The following is a 13,983-nucleotide window of genomic DNA, read 5'->3' as shown; positions in this document are numbered from 1 at the left end:
TCTCCCACACAGCTGATGCCTACTGTTTTTTTTTAAAAAAAAAAAAAAAAAAAACAACAACACTTCAGAGTCTGGATAAATAACCTACCAAGAAACAACTCCTCACACTGTGCGTGTTCTCTACCCAGCATGGCACGTCTGCATACTAAAACGAGCCTTTCGTAGAACGCAGAGGTCTGTAGTTATATTGTGCCATACTCGTCTTGTAAGCAGAGCATATGTAATGTGGTCCCACACTGAATATTAATGCTCAGTTACTCTGTTACCAACTGTGAGTCTCAAGAGTGAGGCAAGGGCTGTGCAACACAATACTTTTCACAAACGATTTGCCCTCTGCTCCATTGTTAAGTACTAAATTGCTTTGAATAGATAACTCTGAATGTGGTTTCTGCAGCTTGTGATCGTAAAGAGTAAATTCTGTGGCTGCACAGACTGCAGACTTGAATTGTCTCCTTGAAGAGGTTTTGTCTGACATCAAAACTCCGTCAGGTTCGTGGCAGGATTCCCATCGACGTCTAAAGCATTCAGCCGTCTGTGCTTAAGAGAATATTTAAGTAGGACATAATAAGTGATCCAAAATTGTGGTGTAGATCTTAATCCCAGAGTGAGCCACAGTTCCCTGAGGAAAGCCTCATTAGACATCCGCTGATGTGTATTGGATTTAGTGATAAGTGATTCTAATTGCCATGTAGGCAAATTTAGGTTCCGACATGCTGTTTTGCTTTAAAAAAAAAAAAAAAAAAAAGACGCATGCCCACAAACAAATCCACACAGTTACTGACGCACACTAATTATTTTAGGTCCCAGCTGTGAGGAGGGGCTGCTGATTTTGAGCGAGGCAACATGAAAGATTACTCATTCCTCAAGATACTGTGCTCAAGCAACAAAGCCCTGATTCATCTCCTTCTCAGCTTCAGACTCTGACATTCTGAAGAGAACTAGCATTTGACCCTGAACATTTTGGAGGAAAATTAGATCTCTCATTAAAAAGCGAGATCAATGACGAGACTTCTGTACTACTACCACTGCAATCTCAATTAGGGTAACAATTGAGGCGCTCTTTAGAATGAATGACTGCACATTCAGCTGCTAGATAGGAGCTGTCATTCAGAGATGGAAACCTGGGCTTATTCTTTTTCCAACAATATTCACTGCCTGGGGAAAAAAAAAAAAAAAAACAGATAGTTGCTATGCACAACTGAAGGAATGTTGATTTGCTGCCTTGAGCTGCCAATGAAAAGACAACAATGTAAAGCATTTGTAAAATTGGTAGGTGCTCTTTGGCCATAAAACCTTTTTTATTTTGCCATTTGACTTTCAAGCGCCATCTGTTCTAAACGCCAAGAAGAAAATCTATAAATAACAATTCACAGGCCACATACAACAACATGAAAAAGTGAATATTTAGGAGGCTTACCTGCCAGACACTCCACCAATGACAGGAGCAGTATAAGTTTCCATAGCAACTCCATTTTAATGGTCTTGGGTCAATACGAGCTCACGTCCAATCACAGGTGTGTAGAATCCTGGCTTTGTCCTCTCCAGCACTTTTACTGTTCTGTCAAATAAAAAAAGAAAAGGATGGAGGAAGCCATTAAGCATTCAGAAAACGCTGGTCACTGATCTCATCAGTCAGACAGACTTCACAAGGACAATAACTGTCCACGGTTGTGAGGCAACGGCATATAAAACACACTAAAAGACGGCAAAAGAAACATCAATAATGTCCCCAAAACCAAAAATATCTTTGCTATTAGCATTTAATCTTTCTAAACAGGTCTAGGTGACATTTAATAGAGGCTCTATTCTGTGCTGCAGATCCCATGAGCTCAAAAAACACTTCCGCAGAGTTTGCTTAAGTGTGCTTAATATTGCATAATAGGGATCATGCCTGCAAGAGAAACATAAAGGGATTGCCTGCTTGTAATCGAACCTGCTGAGACAAAACAAAAAAAGCAAGCAGGTTGTCAGACACATCCCTAGCATGTAATAAAGCACTGTCCTGGCTCCTTGGATTCGTATGAGCTGGAGGGATTATGTATTTCTGACATAAAGAGCTGACTGTACGCAGCGCAAAACCATTTTCGGTCCCCCGGGAGACTCGCAATTGATTTTCTCAAGGACTAAACTGTAATTTATCTCGCCTTCGACTCAAATGAGCTCCCAAAAAAAAAAGTTGTGAAACGATGACGACAGCTACACCCTCCTGTCAGCCTGATAAACACTGATGTATTTATTTGTCTAAATACTCTTAACGCCCAGCGACATGTCGGTAGATACCATCCCTTCTGATAAGGCAGCAGATAAATGTTTGGTTATGGAGGCTGGTTATGGTGGGAGAAAAGGATGACGGGAGGAAATTAGCCATTGTCTTTGCTCAAAATGAGTCTCCCTGGTACATTTAATTGACTGATGGTACGGCTTCCTCCGACTACACGGCATCAGCACGCCGAAATAAATGAGGGGCAAAAATTAATCAGAACAGTACAGTCTATCAAGAGGCAAGTGGCAAGAAAGCAGAGACAACTGAGAGATTACACTTTCATACTTTCTCAGTTATCTGCACGCCTCCTATCTTGGCCCGGCTGAAAGACATGACGGAGCATACTGATGCTTATGTGAATATATCAGCGGCGGCCCTGACATGTTTCCCTAAACTGCTCTTCTTTCTGCGTGTACGAAACCATTAAAGCCAACACTTCTTCCCTATAAATCTCATTATGGAGATTGGGTTTAGAGTGTCATCTTAGTTCCTACTTATCTTGCAGTTATTAGGATGCAAATGTCACAAGTAAATGTTGGCTTTTAATAATGAAACAGAGAGACTTCAAATCCCTCCGTGTTGCTCTTGGATATTTTTGGAATGCTCCTCCTTTGAGGGAATAATTGTGAGCGATGCGGTGAATAAATTAGTACACACAATGTCTTTATTAGCAAAAACAAGCGCCTTGAAATCCTGCAAAACTTTCTTTTTCAACTCTGCACTTGTGCCGTGTTTTCGTCGATGTTTGTACGGCAACTTCCAGCTTCTATATGCGCACTAATTTAGGTGAACTGTCCCGTTTTTATTTTGACTACTGAAATAAATACATGTGTCACCTCAGGCTGCAGATTGAATTGTCACTGCAAATTTGACACTCACACTTGGGACAGACGCTTCACCTTTTCAAACTCCATTCCCCAAATTGTTTTGTCAGCCATGTAAATGTTTTACAGTCTGGTCACCTAAAATTAATTTATCTCGCCTTGATAGCAACACAAGAGAACACCACCGGAATGTGTGAACTATCGGGACTCCCCATTCATAAAAGCTGGTATCTGTTGGCCTCTAACAGCAATCTCTTGATCTCTATTACTCCGCGAGGCCCAGAGAGACGAGACATCAGACAACAGGGATAGTGGGGGGGTTTGGTGGGAGGGTTAAAGCAAGCCTTTTGATCCAAAACAAGCTCAGCGCTAAGATGATGGGGAGTCGGAGAGTGTCCGCGGCAGACTCTGACTTCCTCGTCAGTACACATTAATTACCCTTGTGACCTTAAGTGGTAGTGACAAGGCCAATGACATAGCTTCATCGCAAATTGATTCCCTCATTTGTTTGCTGTATGAGATGAAAGTTAATGATAGGGAAGGCTTTCAAACTTCTCCTTTCAAGTTCCAACCTCTTTCATGTCTCGGAAAAAAAGCCAATGGTTGAAAAATGGAATATGATCAAGGCTGGAATGACAGTCCCGGCCTGAACATTTCCTCTCCCAATTTGCACAGTCAGCTGCATTTAAACGTAACACAATCATTTTATGCTGCAGATGACATAAAAAGAGAAGAAAACACACAGGCTGAACACAGTAAGTAACATATATTTAGATTTTTAGCTCCAGCACAGTGATGCACAACATGCATATATGGGTCAATATATAATTGTGGGACTTTTTATATCATAGTTGACATTTTTGCTGTTTTCAGGCCTAAAATCAACATGACCACCGATAACCAAACACCACATGGCATTTTTACAGAAAGATTCTTGTAAATATTATATATATATATATATATATATAAAATTGAGTAAAATTGAAATTGAAAGTTATTTATAAAGATACTGTAGTAAACCTGTTGACACTTGACTCACACACTACTTTATATTAAATAACTCAGAAAGCCTTGGAGTCTGGCCAGTCTTTTCTTCAGGAGGAAATGACATCATGTGGAGCAGGTCATGTGATCTGGAATTGTTTTTGTAATGGGGAACTTAGTGGAAAGTGATTTCTGGGACACAGATACAATTTGTTATTTTATATATAACATTTGATATATTGCCAAAAGAGAAATATCTGTCATGATTGTCTCAACTTAATAAAAAGAACACAATCAAAACAATTTTTGAATAAGCTCATTTTATTATTGTTTAGCTAATTAGAAGGTGGTTGTTGTTAAATTGGGACGGTTATTTAGTTGACATTTTAGTGATATCCAGTCATTTTTTATTAATAAGTGATTGTTTTCATAATAACTATGGAATTTGTAAAGACATGATCATAATGAGCATAAAAACATCCGCTTTTTTACTTTTAATAAAAATGTATGCAAGATGGACTTCAAAAGTTCCTCAATTATATATTGACCTGTACCATTCTCCATGTTGAGTGCCTCGCATTCCTGTGCATGATACTGATGTTTGAGCTGAAGAACTGACACGAACTTGTCAATTTCTAGAGAAAATCTACACGGGATCTGCCAAACTCAAATACTTTGACATTAGTTCACTAAAAGAGTGCCAGAGCATCGGTGATTGATGTTGGTGGATCAAATCATTTTAATTAGGAGGAAGTCATGATAATGAGAGCAGAGCTGCTAAATGTCAGGTGCAGCTCAAGGTGTCATCCGGGTAAAATTTGAATTAAATATTCTTTTAAAAAGTATTAATTGCCCAAATGTGACGTTATCAATATAATAATAAATAAAAATATCTATTTTACTGCATATTTCATGGGGAGATTATTTAATATTACTTCAGTGGTAAATTAAAGCTAAAGTTATTTTATTGCTTTTCTCTGTTATATTTACTTACATTCATATAAATATATATAGATGTTGAATTTAAAACATATGAAACAAGCATTAATAACACCCACCCGCCCACTTTTCTTCCTTTAACCTGCTGCCCTTGTTTGACAGCATGTGTGATTTTTATAGAAATACTTTGACAGCACAGATAAAAACTGAGTCCAATTTGTTGCATGTGTCCACGTACTTGGCCAATGAAGCTGTTTCTAATTCTGATTCTGTTAAGTTTCAGTAAGACTTCACCTTATGTTGTTTGCATTTCAGGAGATTGTATTCATCGTCACTTTCTTATTCCACACAGCTTGCACTGTGTGTCACAAATGTATGTCATTCTAGGGTTGAAATTGTTAGATTGATTTTCTGTTGATAAATTATTTAATGACTCCATTAAACTCTGAGTCTATGAAACAGCAGAAAACAGTCAGAAACGCTAATTAAACTTTCCAAGAACTCAAGGTGATCTCAAGCTTGTTTTGTCCAACCAACAGTCTCACTTTAATCATTAATTAAGCCGAAGAAAACCCAGCTCTCTGTATCAAAGGTTACATATTTCAAAGTGTTTTTGCCAAGAAATAAAGCCCTTTCTTCCTTAAAATGGCTCACATAACATATTTCTACCTTTGCCTTCTTTAGAATGTGCAGCTCTGTGACATTTTTGCCTCTTTCTCTATGAAACTACCTTTGCAATACTGGAGTGATTCAGTTATACTAGTCATGTCTGAACCAGAAACTGATTCTGAATAAGAAAGGTGATACTAAAATTTGACCCATAAGTTGATTGGTTTGGTTCCTTTAGTAACATATGAAACCCCGAAAGCCTGAATGTGTGTTTTGGAGACTATAATCGGTATACAGTAGTGGTGTCTGATAATATCAGCCCACCGATATTATTGGCCAGATATTGGCATAAAAATGTAATATCGGTCAATATCGTTATCCTTTTTTTTTTGCCTATCATAAAAACCGATAAAATAATATCTGGATTTCGCCGGCATTTACCAGACTCATAGAGGGAGGCATGGAGAACTGTTGCTTGAGACAATAAAAAAAAAAGGCATTTTTCCATAACTTAAGTTGAAGTAGTTTTCTTATTTTGCACAGACAGTGTTTACGTTTGGAAAGCCTTGTTGCATTTGAGAATGTATCCAATGGGGAATCACAATAAAATTAGGCATGATGTGCTAATTCCACGACAGGAGAGATGTGATGTTACCTAAAATTAGTTAACTAGCCCACATATATAGGTTTTGGTTAATATCGCAATCGTCAGTTGAGTGTTGGACAATATCGACAAATCGGATTTTGGCAAAAAAAGCCAATATCTGACATCCCTAGTATACAGTGGTCCCTCGTCTGATGGGGTTAGGTTCCAGAATAGACGAAAATCCGCCAAGTAGTCAACCTTATATTTGTTTTATTTTTTATATATATTGTAAGGTCCCCACACTCTTTTCTGCGATGGAAAGCATCTTCCTCTGGGGCTTGGGTTGGGTGCCAGAAGTCTTAGAAGGCACAGAATGTTTGATCGACATCATAGGGCTTGAAAGAAACTAATTTTTTTCCTAAAATTTCACAAAAAACAAACACTGCAGAGCAACACTGCGCAGTGATCAGACGTTGATGTGAAATGGACAAGGCCAGATGCTGAACGCTGCTATAGCCGGGAGACAGAGGAGACTGATGCGACAGTCACTGAGCCAATCAGAGCCCTGCGCTGTACGCTACGCATTTAATTCCATTTAATATTCTTTTAATATGTTGTAATTAATTTAATCTTATTTTCAAATTTTTTTATATTGTTTTCAATGTTTAGGCTAGAAAGTGCTTCTATTACCTCAAAAATAATTAAAATAATAAATATATAATAATACCTATGTACAAAATCCCACGATATAGCAAAAAATCTGTGATACAAAATTATTTATGCACAATGTAAAAATCTGCGATACATTGAGACCGCGAAAAGTGAACCGCGATATGGCAAGGGACGATTGTACTGCAGTTTTGAAACTATAATGCTCTATATTTTACCCACAATGTGTCTTCCAGCATATAAAAAAAACACAAAATGGACATGCTAACAACAAAAAAAATAGATTTTCAACAGAAGACACCTTTAAATGTCTTATATGATAAAGCAAAACAGCTAAAATTCTCCCTTGAGGAGCTACAACCACCAAATATAACCAAAAAAAATTACTCCAGCAAACACTCAAATTAACTCCTCATTCATTTTCTATCTATCAGCTAATCTTCTAATCTTCTTAGACGTCACAGGGAATCCTTGACAATCTTGGATGTAAAACGGAGTCTTTCATTGTATTTGACTTTTGAGGAAATGCAGCTGTTTCCAGGAAAGCTTCAGATTCGCAGAGACAAAGCACTCCTCCAAAATTTTGTGCCTCGTCAAAGTGACACCTCTTGTTCTCCAACAGCACCAGCTGGAGTTGATAAACCACAGATTGTAGTTCAGTGAGTCACAGAGGCTGACAGGGATGGCAGCTGATTCGACCCTCTCCGCTACATTCAATCTTTCAGCTGCCATCAATTTTTCAGGGCTCAAAAATGTATTAATAGACGGGTACTCCGGGTCTCCGTTTGGTTGGAGAGTCCAGATGAAGATAAAATTTACACTAAAAAGCATCCCACACACACTCACACCCTCCCAGCCCGGCCCTCGAGCTCTGAATCATGAATGAGGCCCAGACTCCACACACTCTGCAGGAACGAGACAAGACCAGGAAAAATAGCATACAATGCTGCATCTTTAATCACCTGAGCTGTGACTTCACTTGATCTGCAGAAACCAGTCAGATCGCTGTTTCTCCTGCACGTGCGGCTCATCTCACAGCTCTGAGTGCCTCCAGTCATTTAAAATTTATTTTACTGGTGATGCTCGCGTTGAGACTACCAGGAAATGTGAAATTTTCCTCCTAATGCTGCGTACTTTGATTCACCGCACACATGAATCAAAGATTTACTGAGCAAATCCGTGGAGGAGTGGCAGCCATAATGAAGTCCTAATCATGCCGTATGTATTTTCCAGTTATAAGCTCTTTTCCACTGAATATTCAATTATTAAGCCACGCTGTATGCACTCTATACCCTACACTGCACTGTACATACACGTGTTTTTGCAGGAAATTCCTTCAGTGATCAAACTAAACTCCTGGTTTTAAAGGGTTTTTGCAGACTGACACGTATAATGTAGCTGCCATGTCTGTCTATGTGGCCTCCTGTCTGTTTTAACATGAAAAATCTGGCTGCACTTTCAAAAAAATACTTTGAGGCTGCTTCCTTCTTCTTGAACTGACTGTAAACGCAACAGCAAACCAACAAATCTTAACTTCTTTTGGCCACTTGGAGCATCTACAAGCTTATAATCAATGAGCTCCAAACTTTCTTGAGCTTAATAATTTATGCATGCCAACATGATTTTTATTTTCTTTTTTAATTTTTTCCCGTTCCCTCTTCTCACAAATGGAACACCGCGGGAGTCAAGGAAGAGCCAACGCATTCCCCAGCCAAGATTCTACCTCAAATAGTGGCACAAGACAAAGAGACTAATGGTGTTTTGATCTAAGCACACAAGCCGCAGGCATGACATAACACACGCCAGCTTCTTCATTTCTCCAGACCGCACCAGGAGCACTCCACCAAAGCGCTCAATCTCCCCTGCGACAAGAGCAACTGAGCACGTTGAAAGGTTCTTCCTGCTTGCATGGATGCTCCAAGCTCAAGTTTTAACATAATGAGCCAGGATATGGAAATAATTTACACACCATTATGGAGCTATGAATCAAATTTCAGCTCGAAAATTTCTGCACAACCACTTTATTTCAGAATTACTGATTCCACGGGTAAACTTCAAGCAATGTGCTCGTTGTAAATGCTCTAAAAGAAGTCAGTGAGAGTGTAAATGGCTGTGGCGAGGAGACTGGAGTGGCCTAGATATTAATTCATCTGATTAGGCACCTGCAATACTGTCTCTTTGTCTTTTTATTACCTAAATATCTCCTCTGAAGCACTTTGAATGACGCCCAGCAAGTAAACTTGGCTCGTCCCATCTTGCAGCTGAAGCTAGCTCTGAACAAATGCTTTTTTTAGGCACAAGTAGTTGAAAATTCCAGTGCAACTACCTTTATAAAAGTGCTAATTAAGGATCCCATTAGGATTTAAGAGCCCGCCGATTAATAGTTCCCTAAATACACTGATTTAGGTCTTGGTGAAACACTTTCCTCGAACTCAGCAGTTATCATGGGAGGCAATTTTAAGCCCACGAACGAGGAGAAAGCAAAGCTGTTATTACTGTGAGGAATGAAAGAACCTTTTAGACAGAAAACCTTAAGTGTCTGTAAGCACTGTGGCTTAATGCGTCTAAACTGGAAGCCAACTGATAATACGAAAGGAAATGTACAGTAAGGTAAGAACAATTCAAAAGCAAATAGAATATATAAATGGTCTGACGCTGACACTGCATTGTTTGGGCAGTTAATACATAAAAAGTTAACGCGTTTCCTTTTGGAGAGGATGTTACTTTCAATATAAAAGTGAAAGAAATGTTTCTCCTCTGTGTTTATTTACTTTTTCTTAATTTCCTGAGATGTTCCTGAAGAAATCCAGCTAGTATCCATCACCATGACATCCCAAATGTGACAGATTCCTATTGTGTGGCCATTTTTAAGTCTAAGGCAGCAAATTTTTGCCTCATTTCTCCATACATACTCAGTGCACATTGAAAATTAACATGCAATTCCAACACAGCTGCAAAACAAACATAGCATAACTGCCAGTACTACTTTTTGCTGTTCTGTTCTATCCTTATTTTGCTTGTTTATTTTATTGAAGTGATATATCGTACTTATATCCTATTGCTTTCTACTTTATAGCCACTGCATTTCTAACGTTACGTCATTTGATTTTCTGTGTCTGGCCAAGAGTATCCTTCGGGTAAATAAAGTTTTATCTTATCTTATTAAGGAAATATATGTCTCTGCACTTTGTGGGGTTCAACATCCAAAAAGAAAACGGAGCATTAGTTCATTTGCACTTAGTCCAATTCATTTACTGTAGATGTAAAAATAAAAAATTTGTGTAGATGCCTGATTTATGGAGAAATACAGAAAAACAACATGTGGTAAATTGGAAATGATCTATACTATGATTAGGACAAATCCGCACTGTCAGTTTAAAACATTTCAAAGCAAAAGAGAAGCATGTTCTCCACATGGATTTGTTTTTGCAGTGCTGTAGTTTTGTAGGTAAAACTTCTGTATTTGCTCATATAGTACAGAAGGAAGAACAGCAGAAACACAAGAATTAAAGCGATTTTTAACACAACCATGTGGCGAAACTGCAAAAACTCACAACCCCTCCCAGTAATTTCCTTCCTGCATCAACCTTCTTCCCTCTTTGCACAGGTTTTCCCCTCCTCATGCAGACCAGGCTGCTCCGAACAGTGAGGGTACAATGAACTTCATCATCCTCCTCCTCCTCCTCTTTCTGAGCCAGTGACATCATCAGAAACGTGTCCAGCCATAAGCTCACTTCCCCAAGGAGATATGTAGTAGCTCCACTCTTCCAACCACTTGAATACAAAAAGGTAAGAGGAGGAACTGTGCTCCGGAGCAGAGTTTAGCTGAGGGAAATTAAACCATAGCTTTGGGCTGGAACAGTAACATGCAGCTGGAACGGTGCCAACATGAAACAAAACACTGAGCTCACAACACTGAGGCATCCCTGTAGATAGAAGGTTCAAAATGACAAACAGTGTAGACATAATGCCACAGAGAGGAAGGAATCTGTAATTTACCTAACAGCAGAGTCACAGTGTGCAAGGTGGCTGCCCCTCCAACATATGGACACTTGATTTCATGAGAAGAAGTGTTTCCAGCAGAGTGGCGCTTTAGGACTTGAGACATGGTGAACTAATCAAGCTCGGAGCAATCAAAGAAAAAAATGGAAGGGATGATGAGTCTGTACTGAATCCAATCCCCCTGTTGATCACTGAGGACAATGAGTTCTGCCAGAGGTTTTAAATGAGCAAGAATTGATAGGTGCATTCGCGCTGCATGCTATAAAACGGTGGTCATGGCAATTAGAGGACGCACAGAATGTTATTATCTCTAATGAGAAACTGTGCAACTCAGCTGGGAACTGGAAAACTAGGGTTTCAAACCTGTTTTTTTCTAACCGGCCATAGAGCCACCGACACAAACATGCGTTGAGATATGTTCAAATACTAGCTGGGCATGGAAGATGTGTGCGTAACCTTTACCATTACATGCGAAAGATTTTTTTAAAATGTGCATATTCTTTTAAAAGAAACAGCTATTAACACTACTTTACAGCAGGCTAATTCAATTTGATCCCAGAAGTGGAAGTTGTACACTGATTACAGCGGCACAGACCGAAAATAAGCAGGAATATATGAGGAATATTGGATATTAGAGTTTACGCATGACACAGAATGAAGCAAACGCGTGTAATTCTCTACCTGTACATCTCCTGTGGTGTTTAGTGATGTTCATCCCTTCTCGTATATCCATGTTCCACCTCGCATCTCCTCAGTCCTTCAGTCCGGCAGCATCGAGACGACGGCGACAGTTAAGTTGGTGTCTTCAAAGTGCGGTTGTCGCTCTCGTAGAAATGGCCCCAAACTCTCTTCTCGACTCAAGCAGGCTGCTCTAAACGCTTTCCATTCTCAGCATCGTGGCTTTTCAGAGTCCCGGTAGTCGCACAGAGCACCGATCTCCTCACTCCAGTCCCCGACACGCTCTCATAGGTTACCCATGCGGTCCTGTGCGCACCGCCGGCAGCCGGATGTAGGAGCCAGACACGAAGCGGTGGCATCTAACGAGGACGTGCTCGGTGCCAGAGTCTTTATATTTCACCGTATGAGTGGATTTCATTCATTTTTAGGAGCAGAAGCTGCTCACGGTCTGGTTAGAATCGGACTTCGGTCCCAGAGTCCTGCGCGTCCACAGGAGGAGGACTGGAACTGCTTGCGCGCTCGGCAGCAGTGGCACATGGGACGCAGGAGGTGGATTCAGGAGGCTGTTCCTCTGCTGCAGGTTCACACCACGTTCCACACATCGTCCTGTGATAGGAGAACTCATATGGATGGGTCATAAACACATTAAGCCTTTTTACTGATGTCTTTGTTTCCTGGGTATTAAGATATTAAAAACTAAAATGAAATATGGTTCATTTTCGTTGATGGAATAACTGGAATATTGTCCCTAAAAATGCACCAATCATGCAGAATGAACTGCCTAATGTGTGGCCTTTTAATATTTTATATCACTGATGCATTAAAGAACAAGCAGCCTTTTGACATTGAGGTTAGTAGGGTAACAAATTCTAGCTACTAGTTATACAAAATTACGCATCATGTATGGTAAAATGAGCACATATTTTGTATGTAATCTCCTAAAGTGTCTCCAAACTCATATTCGACAAATATGTTGCAGAAACACTGGTGACATAAATTCCATTTCTAACCTCATTCTGTGCGTCCTCAAGTTATGACAGTGAGCGGGTGTGAACAACACCAGGACCCTGGAACCAGCTCACCTAATTGGAATGAAGTCAGTTTTAACAAATGCAGAAGTCAACATGTGTCTTGTCAAAAATGGCACTGTACCATGTAAGTGTCCCAGTAACCCATTTAGGTGCACAGCTGACATGCACAATAGCAGGACTAGGATGTAATCAGCTGTACCCATGAGAAGGAAAATCTGCAAAGTAACTATAGCTACCAACTACATGTAATGGAGTTAACAGTAAAATATAAAGAAGAAGTGAAGTAGCATAATGTAAATATTCAAGCAGAGTGCATTTTGCTCACATGTTGATGTATAAACAGTAAAACAGATGTAATGCCATGAAAGCCTCATGATGCCAATACTTCTGTTCTGTCGCTTAAGAAAACCAAAAATCAAACAAACCCAACAAGAAGCCGAGTTGTGTCCGTAATAAATGCATCTTTGTCAGTTGATCATGGACTTGTTTTTCATCATTGCTTGCAGTAAACAACACAGGACAGACTGTCAGTGCATAAAGATTAAACAGTCAGAACTTGTTATATGCACTAGGTCTCTGGCTCATAATCCACTCATAGTGTTGAGTGGGATTTAAGAGAATCTACTTCTGTTCGAGCCAATGCTAGAGTGATAATTACAGAAGAAATTAATGAATGCCCCGCTAAGCCTTCGGAAAGCCAAAAGGGGGAAAAAAAAGAATATTTGGATTAAACTACTGAATGAACATTTAGTATTCCTTAGTCGTTCATGCACACAGCTAATAATGGCACATCAAAGCTCCGAGGAACACTTATAGCCAGCCTAAACACAAATATCTGCAGCCAGACTCAAATATTTCATAAATTCTTTAATACTCAAGACTGGGGGGATATTTTCTTATCATTTTACTGTGATAATTTCTACCAAAAGAAAAAACTAACTGAATTTCACCTCATGCAGTTTTTCTCATTTCCCTCTGCTCTCCACTGGGGCAGATAGTGCTATGCAATCATCCCTATGTGACAAGGAACTTTTCATTGTTGTTTGGAAGATGTAATTTAAATACATGAATTACGTTTGTCCTGAGGCAATAAATGAGGAGCTGAAATGAGCAACTTGTCAACACTGCCAGGAGTCTGAAAGACATGCATGTTCAAGGCCATCTCTTGGAGAGCAAGTAAAAGGAAAGATTATTCTCTGCACAAGTATCACACGGCTACATGAGTATCTGGGCACATGCAGAAATAATATTCTTAAATAAAAAAACATTTTTCACTAACTTGTACATGTTATACTGTCATACATGTACATACGTAATGTTGCTTTTAGATCTACTGTTGTATGGAAGTCTTTGGAAACATATTTTGCATATTTTGGGTCGCTATTTAACACATACCAC

At 39.4% G+C, this 13,983-nt stretch overlaps 1 protein-coding gene across 2 annotated transcripts in view; it reads right to left on the bottom strand.

The window, feature by feature from the left end:
* cntn3a.1 (contactin 3a, tandem duplicate 1) overlaps nucleotides 1-12,101 on the bottom strand; it is a 96,578-nt gene extending 84,477 nt beyond the window's left edge. The window contains exons 1-2 of one of the 2 annotated variants that reach the window (XM_035946682.2): nucleotides 11,558-12,101; nucleotides 1,418-1,558 (exon numbers count right to left, since the gene is read on the bottom strand). In XM_035946682.2, coding sequence (XP_035802575.2) covers nucleotides 1,418-1,472 — 55 coding nt within the window. In that variant the 5' untranslated portion in view covers nucleotides 1,473-1,558; nucleotides 11,558-12,101. The remainder of the gene's footprint in view (nucleotides 1-1,417; nucleotides 1,559-11,557) is intronic. The other variant, XM_023266948.3, reaches the window with a different exon arrangement.
* Between the last annotated feature and the right edge of the window lie 1,882 nt (nucleotides 12,102-13,983).

This window comes from Amphiprion ocellaris, chromosome 8 (genome assembly GCF_022539595.1).
Source record: "Amphiprion ocellaris isolate individual 3 ecotype Okinawa chromosome 8, ASM2253959v1, whole genome shotgun sequence".
In the NCBI taxonomy this organism is placed as follows: domain Eukaryota; kingdom Metazoa; phylum Chordata; class Actinopteri; family Pomacentridae; genus Amphiprion; species Amphiprion ocellaris.
Note: the sequence above shows the minus strand (reverse complement) of the source record. Positions and strands in the feature narration are given on the sequence as shown.